Source organism: Populus euphratica, unplaced genomic scaffold (assembly GCF_000495115.2).
Source record: "Populus euphratica unplaced genomic scaffold, PopEup_1.0 scaffold46.1, whole genome shotgun sequence".
Taxonomy (NCBI): Eukaryota; Viridiplantae; Streptophyta; class Magnoliopsida; order Malpighiales; family Salicaceae; genus Populus; species Populus euphratica.
In genome coordinates, this window is record NW_011499852.1 from 3,091,161 (window position 1) to 3,103,907 (window position 12,747).

The 12,747-nt window shown below is 35.5% G+C and overlaps 2 protein-coding genes and 1 long non-coding RNA gene across 3 annotated transcripts; 2 read left to right on the forward strand and 1 right to left on the reverse strand.

Moving 5' to 3' along the window:
• Window positions 1–3,190: 3,190 nt before the first annotated feature.
• On the forward strand, window positions 3,191–7,635 carry LOC105121964 (protein NRT1/ PTR FAMILY 8.1). Its single transcript, XM_011020851.1, has 5 exons — window positions 3,191–3,459; window positions 4,555–4,672; window positions 4,781–4,998; window positions 5,509–6,059; window positions 6,648–7,635. Exons 2-5 carry the CDS (start codon window positions 4,570–4,572, stop codon window positions 7,477–7,479), a joined length of 1,704 nt encoding a protein of 567 aa, XP_011019153.1. The 5' UTR covers window positions 3,191–3,459; window positions 4,555–4,569; the 3' UTR covers window positions 7,480–7,635.
• A 1,630-nt stretch (window positions 7,636–9,265) lies between these two features.
• On the forward strand, window positions 9,266–10,547 carry LOC105121965 (8-amino-7-oxononanoate synthase). Its single transcript, XM_011020852.1, has 2 exons — window positions 9,266–9,682; window positions 9,801–10,547. Exons 1-2 carry the CDS (start codon window positions 9,356–9,358, stop codon window positions 10,239–10,241), a joined length of 768 nt encoding a protein of 255 aa, XP_011019154.1. The 5' UTR covers window positions 9,266–9,355; the 3' UTR covers window positions 10,242–10,547.
• Window positions 10,548–11,167: 620 nt separating this feature from the next.
• LOC105121966 (uncharacterized) lies at window positions 11,168–12,468 on the reverse strand. The gene is made up of 2 exons (XR_841632.1): window positions 11,531–12,468; window positions 11,168–11,445 (listed from the first exon to the last, which is right to left on the reverse strand). It is a non-coding gene; the product is annotated as an uncharacterized LOC105121966 (long non-coding RNA).
• Window positions 12,469–12,747: the final 279 nt, after the last annotated feature.

Sequence of the window (12,747 nt, forward strand, 5' to 3'; positions counted from 1 at the left end):
TTTTTCTGATCGAGAAAGCTAATGTCACTTTCACTTTGCATATGTAAGACTGCGAGTTCCAAAACTTGCAGGAGTATTCTTTCTTCACTTTTTGAAAAAAGTTTTCCTTCAATCGCATCACTAGTGTAAAAAGATTCTTCCACTTTTCTTCCCTCGTCGCCATTTATGTTATTAACCTGCTATCAAATTTTGGTTTATATTAGCTCTATTTTCAAACATAAAGGATCTCGTAAAAGACAATATGCTATCTACGATGATCATCTGAAAACTCTGTCCTATTATCCTTATCATCAACACAAAACAAACTTATTGATGCTATTTTAGATGTATAATTTGTTTTTGCAAAGAATAGTGAGGTTCAGCGAAAATTCATGAACAAAATAATATAATTTAGACTATACTTGAATTGAATTACTAGAAAGCTAGATATTGTAGCAGCTTGATTCTCATTTCTAAAAATATTATTAGAATAGCCTGCAGCTATATCCAACATGGTCAAGTTTTTTTAACTTCGTGAAAGTTGGTGGGAATACAAAATCTGAGATACAATTCACACACATATATCATAGATAGCCCAACTCCTATTTTATTGGATTTTATTTTAGGTTTGTTACTAGCTTAATTTATGTTATTTTATTTGATGGATTACAAGCCCAATTATGAGTATCTTGTTATTTATATATGATTTTTTTTCACATTATAAACAAATTTTATGAATTCAAAAAAAAGAAAGAGTAAAGGACTTTTGATCTCTTCCCCTAATTTTCCCTTCTCTCTCCGAGGTTCATAACCATGGCAGAAGATTGCTTTGCCAAGCATGGAACAACAGATTGCCTTGGAATTAAACCCTGCTATCAAGAAGAAAACATGAGCTTTGAAAACCTACCCTTATATTTTAGGCAACTCTTTTGTACCTTTCTGGTGCTAGCTAGCTATTTCTACGTTTGTTTCTTTTTGGTTTTTGGCTTACATGCTCATCTTGACTTGCCTGCGGGAAATGAATGTTGTGAAAGAATGGCATACTATGCAATCAACACAAATCTTAATCTAGTAATTACCTCAAATTTCAAGCAAACCAGCGCGTGAATAATGTGACTAATTGGTCTGGCACATGCTATTTCATGCCATTTCTCGAAGCTTTTCTTGCTGATGCCTCCTAAGCAAGATATTGGACAATTGCTAGCTTCTCTATGATTAATCTATGTCTTTGTAAGTTCTGTCATCAAGCGATTTTTAAGACCATGTTGGCGTAGTTAACCATATCAATCTCGTGTTTTTATTTTAATTTTTAATTAATACAAAACTTAAAATTTTGATCATTGTCAGCATCGATCCATGGACTAAAACCATCCCGTGACAAATTAAGAATGTTCGCCATCCAAAAGGGTTGCAAACATCTGTTTTCCTTCTAGGCCTATACCTTACAGCTAGCTCTAGGGACCGGAGGGATTAAGCCTTGTGTCTGATCTTCCTTCTGTGCGGATCAATTTGATGACTCTGATGAGGAAGAGTTCTTTCTTCAATTAGTTCAGTTTTTCATTTAATATCGGCGCCGCCGTTATCGCTGCTTCGGTGCTTGTTTGGATACAAACCAATGGAGGTTGGGGCTTTGGCATCCCAGCTGTGGCAATGGCAATTGCTGTTGTGAGTTCGCTAAAACGCATATGCCAAGTACTCGTTTCATCCTTCAGGAAATTCCGAGCTAAAGTGCCACATGACAAATCTCCTCTGTTTGAGACAGCAGGCTATGATCTGCCGTCTAACGAAACCGCAAATGCATCATTCCAGCTATTGGATCTTTGAATATTATATGAAAATAATGAAATAAAATTATATGAGAATCAATAAAATCTTGTTAGATAAATTTAGATTATTTAAAAATTTATTAACTAAATATTTAATTTTTTAAGTTTTAAATAATATTTTAAAAATTGAATTGTTATTAATTACAAGTCATTTAAATATTTAGTTTTTAATAATAATTTATACAAATTATATGTAAAAAATCTTGTAAGTCTCTATGTACAAAAAAAAAATAGTTATATTTAGGGTGATAGCGTGATATATTGTGATAACTTTTATTTTTTATTTGAAATTGTTTTTAGATTTTTTATAATATTAATATAAAAAATTTAAAAACAAATTTTAAAAAAATATTGTAATATTTTTTAATTAAAAAGCATAATAACCACAGTATAAACACACATTTGACCACAACGGAAATCAAGCTGCTCCATTCGTGATGATGTCCAATCAACTTACATATTTTTATCATTGGATACTTGATAGTTAAGCATATTATTAAATCATTACAAAAGAAAATTTGATTTTAATCATTGCCATTGAATAATAATAATAAAAAAAAACCTATCAATTGTGTGCATCAAATCAATGAAATTTTCACACTTTAATATCTTTCTCTCTTCTTCTTCTTCTTCCCATACTGGAGGAAGTCTAAAATACTCTTATACTTTTGATATTACAACACCAATGGTCACCAAGATCATTGACTTTAAATACAGCAGCAATTCTAATCATCCTACTGCTTGCTTTTTCATAATGTATGTAAGTATAATGTGGAGACATTGTTGAATGTCCGGAGATCCCACCAAATTATTCCAAAAAAAAAAAAGGTGATATGCAATTGAGTCCTTGTATCGGTAAGAAATCAGGAAATTATAAGCAAATTCAGCCTTTTAGCCAATTTTTATTGTCAACATATTAATACCTTATGTTAATAGTTATGATCTTATCAAAACAAAATAAAAAAAAATACTATTCTATTATTTATTTGACGAGGAGGACAAGAACAGTAGCCACGAAGGAGTCCAAGTACAGAATTGATGATCACTGATGGGCACCATTTACTGCTACAAAATCGACCATAAATAGGAGTTTTGCCAGTTCATGAATTTTAATGTCAGATCTCTAATTCCTATATTGTCTTAAAGCCCTTTAATTTTTGAAATATCAATTTTATGCCCCTTCTCTTTTTAGCTCTGTTTTCTCCTCTCCAGTAACTTGTTCACAAACCGAAGCCAGCTCAGCATGTTAAGAAAACATAAGGATTAAAAAAGTGGTTTTCTGACCTTGTGGTACTAACTTGTTAGTCTCTTAAGAGTAGAGGTATTAAAGTGTAATTTAGTAAAAATATCACCCTCCGCGAATATTAAAATCAGAGACGGCAAAGGAGATTCATCCAACACCTCTCTATTTTGTACAGGTGCAAAAACGAGTTGGAATCGGACCTTGTTTCTTATTTTGGGTCGAATCTCTTTCTGATTTGCCTTTTTTTTTATTTTTTTGTGTGCGTGTGTGTTTATATTCCCATTGCCACCCGAATCACCTTACCTTACCTGCAACGACCAGTGCCAGAAGAGAGGTGATATATTTCTCTCCAGAAAACCTTGTTCCGTCCTCATACGCTCATCAATCTCTCTCTCTCTCTCTCTCTCTCTGGTAAGTTATTTCTTTTGCATGCATCCAATGCATGTTGTTTTTTCAGCGTAGTCTTGTTAGAATCTTTTTCATTGTTTTTGTTTTTGTAATAATGATGACTAATCCGTTTCTGCTTTCTTGAGAGTCTCTGTGGTAAATTTTTGCTATCATATTGACATAAAATTGAGGACTTTTTTTTTTTTTTCCTATGATCATCTCATATAAGAAACAAGAGGACTTTTTTTTTTCCTATGATATTTTTGTTTTTCGTGTTAAATTTGGGATTTTGGTTTCTGAGAGACATCACCTCATCTAGTATTTCCATTTGCCAGATGGGTCTTGCTCTTTACACTGAAATAAAAATTCTCTGATGCTTTTGGCATGATGTAAAGCAACTTTTTGTATTTGAGTATATGTCTTGTTTTTTATTTTATGTAAAGGTAATTGTTCTTGGATTCTATGGTGATTTATGGTTATCTCTTTGTTGTTTTCTAGTGCTATCTATCAGATAAATATGACCCTTTATTATTCTTTTTTATCTGTTTACAAATAAAAGAAATTCTTTTTTTTATCCAATTATATTGGAATGGGATTTGGTTTAATTGGGTTTGGTTATTTTCTGATCTCTTCTTCTTCTTGTTTTTTTCTGTTCTTTTCTTTTATGTAAGCATGATTTCTGAGATGTGTGCTAAATCTACGAGTACAATTTTTATTTTTATTCTCAACTAGAGTTCCTGTGAATCATATTCCCAGTAGTAAACTGAAGAATTAGCTCTGAATTAGTTTACTAGGCAAGAAGGAAAAGAAAAATATTACTATTTATGTGTTATGCATGAATTTATAATTCTGAATATATAGCAAGTGAAATCTGCAGATTATGTTCTCTGTTTGTGAAGTCAGGGGAAAAAAAGATTTGGTTCATGAATGTGTGATGCATTTTATTGAAATGGCTGAACTAGCATTCGCTATCTTAGAGTTAGAAATAATTACAACGCTGCAATGTATTTTAAGCATTAGAATATTTTCTTAATTTCTCCTAGTCTAATGTTTGATTTTAAGGACGATCTACTAATTTTATATTAAATATCAAGTCTAACCAAAGCAAGCGTGTTGCAGGTCACCCAAAAAATTATGGCACAAGATGATTACTCAAACGATGGGACGGTGGATATCAAAGGAAATCCAGCTAATAAAGAGAAAACTGGAAAATGGAAGGCTTGCCGCTTTATTCTTGGTATGATATTTCGTCGTATCTTTTCTAGGCCTAATTCGTTGTATCGTATCTGACTTCAGGTTTCCCTGCTGTATCCATACACTAAAATTGTTTATATTGTCCTTGCAGGAAATGAATGCTGTGAGAGGTTGGCATACTATGGGATGAGTACCAATCTAGTGAATTATCTTGAGGACCGTCTCAACCAGGGAAATGTCGCTGCATCAAACAATGTTACCAATTGGTCCGGAACTTGCTATATCACACCACTGATTGGAGCTTTTCTAGCCGATTCATATTTGGGAAGATATTGGACAATTGCGAGTTTTGTTGTCATCTATATCATTGTAAGTTTGCTTTAGAACAAGTTCCATCTGACCTGTAAATTATATGAAAGTGAACTGAGTTTTCCCATATCTTTGATCAATGTTTTTTTATGTCAGTTTGCATCAAGGGTTTCATTTCTGTTTATGCTCTTCATTTTGAGCCATTCTAAAATGTCATCTCTGCAAAAAGTTTGTCTTGGTCTGCACATGATCAAGACATTTTATAGTCGATGGAATACTTATTTGTTAATTTCTCAGAACTTGGTTCCACAAGATTGATTTTCTAACAGCATTAATGCAAAGATTTTCTAACAGCATTGATTTTCTTGTACCTTTGCCACCGTAAACACTTTCTGCTTCTGTCTCTTTTGGAAATTTTAAGAGAATATTCTCAGGCCTGGTTTTATTTTTCTTGAGATTTTCTCTTTGTTTCTAAAAGTAGATTGGTGGTCTTAAGCCATCCTAGATAAATACATCGTGAACTTTCTTTCGAAACTGTCTATATGTGGAAATAATGAACTCTTCTTGTAGGGAATGACACTATTAACATTGTCTGCTTCAGTCCCTGGGTTAGCGCCATCTTGTGACAAGGATTCTTGCCACCCGACCACAGGACAAACTGCAGCATTCTTTGTAGCACTTTACTTTATTGCTCTTGGAACTGGAGGAATCAAACCATGTGTTTCATCTTTTGGAGCTGATCAATTTGATGAAACTGATGAGACAGAGAGGAAAAAGAAGAGCTCCTTTTTTAATTGGTTTTACCTTTCAATCAACATAGGTGCGCTTATTGCATCTTCTGTTTTGGTCTGGATACAAATGAATGTTGGTTGGGGGTGGGGATTTGGAATCCCTGCAGTTGTGATGGCTGTAGCAGTTGTGTTTTTCTTCTTGGGAAGTAAGCTATACCGAATTCAAAAACCTGGTGGGAGTCCCATTACAAGGATTGTCCAGGTTATAGTTGCATCCTCCAGAAAGTACCGTGTTCAAGTTCCTGCTGATAAATCTCTTCTTTATGAGACAACAGGAGAGGGAAGTCAAATCCAAGGAAGTCGTAAGCTCGAACACACGGATAAATTCAAGTAAGTTCCCTGAAGCCAATAATTTTAAGATTTACAACGCAAGTTGATTGAATCCATAGGTCCAAGTTTGGTCACTTCTGAATTTTTCTAGTTCTTTTGTCAATCCACAAAATTCTCCATGTTGATTTTATTCCTCCTATATATTTCCAAATATTTAGTAGCTCAAGAAATTCCTTCATCAATTGACTCGTACAAGTTTATGGTAAGAATAAGCATGTCAATAAATCTTATGTTGCAATCCATTTATCCAGACAGCGGATGTTTTGGGTACTTAAGAAGTGTGTTTTCTGAATATGACCAAGAAACCAGGCAACGTTGTTAATACTTTGCACCATGAATTGAGAAGGCTGTATTTTGCAACAAAAGTATTGGAGAAGGCTGTTTTTTGCAACAAAAGTAAATAACGGGAATCTTCACCCATACTCCCAGTTAGAGTTAACACTTATGCTAAATAGCCTACAAGCATAAAGAGCAGCTTTTTATCTTCTTTTACACTTGCATTTCCCAAATGCAAACCTTGCGTTGAAATACTCCTAGGCTGATTCTCATTATCTACCCTTGATCTAATCGAAATTTATTAAGTTTCAGGTTCTTTGACAAGGCTGCTGTGGAAACCCAAACTGACAATATCAAGGGCTTAACAAGCCCATGGAGACTCTGCACAGTAACTCAAGTTGAAGAGCTCAAGTCCATTATCAGGTTGCTCCCAGTGTGGGCATCTGGAATAGTCTTTGCAACTGTATACAGTCAAATGAGCACCATGTTCGTTTTGCAAGGAAATACTATGGACCAACATATGGTTCCTCATTTCAAGATTCCGTCAGCATCGCTCTCCCTCTTTGATACCCTCAGTGTCATCTTCTGGGCTCCTGTTTATGATCGTATCATTGTCCCATACGCAAGGAAGTTCACGGGTCATGAACGAGGCTTTACTCAGCTCCAACGTATGGGCATTGGCCTTGTCATATCAATTATCTCCATGATCGTTGCTGGGGTATTGGAGGTTGTTCGACTCAACTTTGTCCGAGAGAACAATTACTATGATCTTGAGTACATCCCAATAACCATTTTCTGGCAAGTACCGCAGTACTTTCTCATAGGATGTGCAGAAGTTTTTACCTTCATTGGACAGTTGGAGTTTTTCTATGATCAGGCACCTGATGCTATGAGAAGTTTGTGCTCAGCTCTCTCTCTCACTACCGTCGCATTAGGAAATTACCTGAGCACTCTGCTTGTTACCATTGTTACTAAAGTTACAACGAGAGGTGGGAAGCTTGGTTGGATCCCTGATAATTTGAATAGGGGCCATCTTGATTACTTCTACTGGCTCTTGGCAATTCTCAGCTTCCTGAACTTCGCTGCGTATCTCTGGATTTCAAAGTGGTATGCCTACAAGAAAGCTACAGAGCGTCCTCATTGAGACAGAATGGTTGGTGGACAGTGCAGGAATCACATTTCAGTTTGTTACATCTCTTTGCAACAACATAGATGGATGGCCTGTTGTTGTCCATGACCTAGGCTTGTTTGTTTGTTTGTGAGGAAGTGGTTTCCTGAAAAATACTTTTTTACTTTCCCATGTTTGCTGGAATCGTGAAAAATGGTATCTCTTCTCGATCCCCAACTCCGTCTAGGACACCACTTGGTCTCAAAAGCCATGGATATAAATACCTCATGCCACATACACTAGGCAACAGAGAATAACACAAAGCAGAGCAACCACGCTCCTCTCCCCACATTATCATGCTCCTCATACTCCTCCCCTACTCCTCACACTCTCCTGCTCCCATGCTTATGCTCCTCACACTATCATCAATTATACATTATTTTACTGTTACATCTACTAATCGGAGGGGTTTTCATTATGATAGAAGACTTGTTTCTGCAAGATAGCATCGACTCATAAACTAGTGGCCAAATCCAATCACCACGTCAACCCATCGAGACATGGAAGGACCTTAGATCTAATTCAAAGTTTTTTCGACTTCATGAGGAATAATTTTTCTTTTTCCCGATGCAAATGATGAAGTTACCAGAAAGCTCTCTGTTGATTAGAAGTTATCATTAAGAAGTGCATGGGATTATGTCAGGAATAGAGGAGTAAAAGTGGAGTAGACTAGCACAATCTCATTTGGGTGCTTTAGCGCATAAATCAAAACGTAGTTTTATTTAAGTACTGGCTTGCTAATTAAGCTCAACACACTTTCTACTAGAATAAAGTAGGCTAATCACAATTCTCTGATGTTAGTATTTGAGTTCTTCATATTGTTAAAAGCAGGTCTGAAGCTGATGTTATTATTTGAGTTCTTCATATTGTTAAAAGCAGATTGACCAACTGAAAAATAGTGTGCTTTGAGCTATGCAATTGTTGACAGTTTTCATGTTGTAAGTTTGTTTTCTTTTAACTGTTTTAACTTCAAGGGAGCTAGCTTGTTTGTGTTTCTGGACTTCGCCCTTTGGTTGGTATTATTTATAGATGATGATTTCTAATTTTCTTTATGTATGTATTAAACGTATTATTTATTATGGAAGGCTGGGGGAGCAATTGTCATGCTCTGCAAAGGGGATGTGCCCTGCCCAACAATATCCTCAATTTGTATATCTTTAGAAAGCTGGGAAGGCGGAGCTTCTCGAACACGTTGGCTGGTACATCCATTCATGAACGATCTAGGCTCGTTTATGATCATTCCAAACCCGTTTACAAGTTAGGATAATTTTAGTGTTGACCTCTCGACAAGCATTATGAGCCCATTAATGAGTTGCATGAGTTGGAATGATGCGTGCTTTGTTCATAAGCTATATAATTTTTAAATTTAGTTAAATTTAATATTACAAAAATTATAAATTTATTTTAAATTTATTAAAATAAATTGTGAATTGTATTTAATTATGAATTGTGAATTTTGATGATATGTGAATTGAAAAGTGTATTGATTTTTTAATTATGAAGAATTGTTGGATTGGTTTTTTATGGCAAGGAGTTTAGACACTAAAAAAATAGTTTCACCCATATATTTTTGACGAGTTTACTATGTTAAATACCATTTATGAAACTATATTATTTTTCTAATTTTTTTTTAAATTTTTTTATTTTTCCTTTTTTTAACAGTTAATTTAAAAAAGAAATCCAGATTGCAATGTCAAATTCGAAAGTCAATGGACAAACTTGAACAAATATTACACTCATAAATAAGGGATAATGTCCACCCAACGAAAGGCCCAAAATAAACCAACTGCCCATATAACGTCCCTCCCCTTTCAACTCCCTCTATCTCTCTCCCTCTGAAGTCGAAAGAAAAATGTTTTCCCTAAAAGCTATCAACACCTCATTTGCTCCTACAAATCATGGTTTTTTCCACACTAGAAAGCCATCCAACACAAAGAACTCCATCCTCTTCCCTTGTAAGTCAAATGATTCTGACTCTGAGGCTCCCCCACCCGAAGGTGATACTAAAAAACAAGAACTGCTTGCGAAGATAGCCATGCTTCAAGCTCAAAAAGTCCGTCTCACTGATTACTTGGACGAGAGATCAGCTTATCTAACTCAATTTGCTGAAGAAGCCAATGCTGAGTTTGATAAAATTGGAGAGGATGCTCTTAAAGGACTTGATGAAGCAGGTGCCAGGGTCTGTTCAACTCCTTCATTCTCAATGCAAATTATGAAATGCTAAAGGAACAACAAAATGGTGTTGCTTAGCACCTCTGTTGATAACCTGCTTCTTATTCATTATTTATGCTTAGCAGATAATGGAGAACATAGAGAGCCAGATGCAAGCTTTTGAGGAATCTGCAGAATTGAATAGAACGGAAATTGAGAAGAACGATAATAAGGTAGCAGATTTTGAAGTTCAAATGGAAAACGACCGGAATGAGGGGATGTTCTTCAAGAACCTTGGCCAGAAAGCATCAGTTGATAAAACCAAAGCTAAGGAGGAAGCACAGAAGATTAAAGATCTGACTAACGCAAAAGCAGGGTCAAAAACCAGGAAGAACATTTACCTTGCTTTAATGGGTGTCCTAGCCATAGTGATTGCTGATTCCTTCCTCTCTTCTTCACCTGATTGGCGAAAAGTTGCAGTTCTCGGAGCAATTTTAGTGGGTTTGATCACTCAGTTCAGCTACGAGCAGAGATTAGCATCAGACATAGAAAGAGCAGAAAAGGAACAGACAGACAAAGAAAAGTGAAGTCCTCCTTTTTTCTCAGTATAAGGAATTTATAGTGTAAAATCTTAGACATGCCATTTTGAATGAATATAGCATGATAAAATAACCCCAAGTGAAAACTTCCAACTTGGATTTGATACATCAAGCTATTTTCTTTTGCATCATCTACATCCGATCTTGGTGATATTACTGCATCACCAACATCCACGTAACTGGGTTTTGATGCTTTGCTACCTTTCCTATCACTGTATCCAAACAGCCAAAAGGTCGCTGTACTCACGTTGTTGTGACTACTTTCTGAGAAATTTTTATAATCATCTTCAAATACTTTTTGCTGTACAGCTATTTTTCTGGCTAAGCACTTCCGTGAAATTGCTTGAAGTGTTTATATATATATAAATATAAGATGCGGTTGGTTGGTTTGGCGTTGTACAGCTGAGCAAACCAGAGAAAAGAAGCATAAGAATTCAAAGGTCTAGGAGGAAGATAACATATTTGGGACTTATAGGATTCATGGGCCCTGAATTAAAATGATCAAGCTAACTAGGATTCAAAATGTTTGATACTGAACGTTACTCGTCCATAATGAAAAAGAAGATTTATGGGCCCTGAATTAAAATGATCAAGCTAAAACTAGATGCTGAAGGGCTAGATAGGCTATCTGGGCTGTGGTTGCTCGCTGTTTGCCTAACAGATGGTTGAAGGCTGTGTTCAGGTTTGTCACAAGGAAGATCCAATCACATCTGCAAGTATTGCCATGACAACACGAAAACAACATCACCTGCAATTAAAGTAATCATGGTGTCCATGTCCAGCTGAAACCCATATTTGAACATGCAAGCCCGCATCACTGATGCCTTTTCACACTCGCTGGCTTTTTAAATCCCGTCCATAATTGTGTTATGGGTAACAGGATTGGGAAGACAGTTCAATTCGACTGCTTCATATTTGAATAAAGCAGCAAAGCATCTCCAATTTTCCGAGCAGAGCAAGGCCATGCATCAAAATGTTACATAAGGCTCCAAACCCTTGTCAAGAGCTTGGCGCCACAAGTTGAAGGCCACCATCAATAAGCTATAAGTGATCGAGTCTGGCTTCCAGTCTTTTTTTTAGCATTTCCTTTACAAAAGAATATGCATGGCAAAATCTTTCTGCCTTGCACAGACCATTTATAAGAGTGTTATGGACGACAAGAGAAGGAGAACAACCTTTGGATTCCATTCCCCTGAAAAAGTGAATTTCCTGCTCAAGTTTGGAAGCTCGGACAAACCCATTAATCAATAGATTGCAAACATGAGGACTCAACTTACAGCCATGATTATCCATCTGATGCACTACGCCCAATGCATCATCTACTCTTCCTTGTTTGCTTAACCCATCAACCATCGAGGAATGTGCAAGAGCATCCAGCTTATCTCTTCCATCTTCTGCCTCTTTCAATATCGTCAGCGCCTTATTCAAACAGCTATACTGAAACGAATCCATTCCTTTTTCATCCTCTCCCACATTTCCAAGCTCTCATCAATCCTCCTCATTTTACACAAACCAATAAATCATAACAATATACGTAACCACATTTGAATAAACACAGGACCCTTTAACCAACCTTTCCCAAATCTCTTTCCCCTTGAGATATTCTCCTCTTTTGAAAAGCAAATGAATCATACAACACATCACATCAGGAACTAAGCCCCTTTCGAACATTTCATCAAACACCTCAAGTGCACTTCACAAACCCGCATTTTACACCACGTCACACATCATAGTACTATAGCTATACACATCAGGCTTTAAATCTTTACCCCACATCCAATCCATGCCTTGACAAATTGTCTCTTCTTAACAGAAATCTCGATCAAAATATTATATGTTCGCAAATTAGGCAAGATACCCACTGTTTCAAAATAATCGAAAAAAAAAAAATGCTTTTCCTAACTGATTGACTTTGATAAAAGCATTGTAAGATCTTATTCCATCCTTGCACCAAAAAACCTCCTCCAATTTCTTAAAGCAATCTAAGGCTTGGTTTGGCATCTTGTTTTTTGCATAAGCTTTTAGGAGCGCTTGTTTAGTCGACAAAATAACTGTATTTTTCTATTTTTTACAATAAACAAGATAGAATAAAATATTAAAAAAATATATTTTACTCTTAATATATACTAAGATCTAACTTGCGACAATTCTACCCTTTCTTGGTCGGTATCTTTGTTTATCCTATTCAGAAAGAGCAACCTCCATATAAGTATCATCTAATGCTCCCAGACCTATTAAAAAAATAGATAAGAAAAATATTAAAATTATCATTTTAATTATTTTTAATTAAGTAATGCTACAAAATAGGTCTACAAAATCTACTTGATTACTTTATGCCATTTCCATCGTAGCAAATAAGAAATAATTCGATCCTGTGACAAAGTGCAGACACACAAGCTAGTCTAGGTTTTGATGTTTTGTCGATGTAATCCTTTATTCTTGGTTTTCTGAGGATTGTTTTAACAATTTTGAACTATTTGAGTATTTTACCAGC

Excerpts from the sequence above, each read along its gene's own strand:
- LOC105121965 (XM_011020852.1), top strand. The coding sequence starts at position 9,356 with ATGTTTTCCCTAAAAGCTATCAACACCTCATTTGCTCCTACAAATCAT. Across the intron at positions 9,683-9,800 it reads TTGATGAAGCAGGTGCCAGG|ATAATGGAGAACATAGAGAG; the intron begins GTCTGTTCAACT and ends TATGCTTAGCAG.
- LOC105121964 (XM_011020851.1), top strand. The coding sequence starts at position 4,570 with ATGGCACAAGATGATTACTCAAACGATGGGACGGTGGATATCAAAGGA. Across the intron at positions 4,673-4,780 it reads GGCTTGCCGCTTTATTCTTG|GAAATGAATGCTGTGAGAGG; the intron begins GTATGATATTTC and ends TTGTCCTTGCAG. Across the intron at positions 6,060-6,647 it reads GAACACACGGATAAATTCAA|GTTCTTTGACAAGGCTGCTG; the intron begins GTAAGTTCCCTG and ends ATTAAGTTTCAG.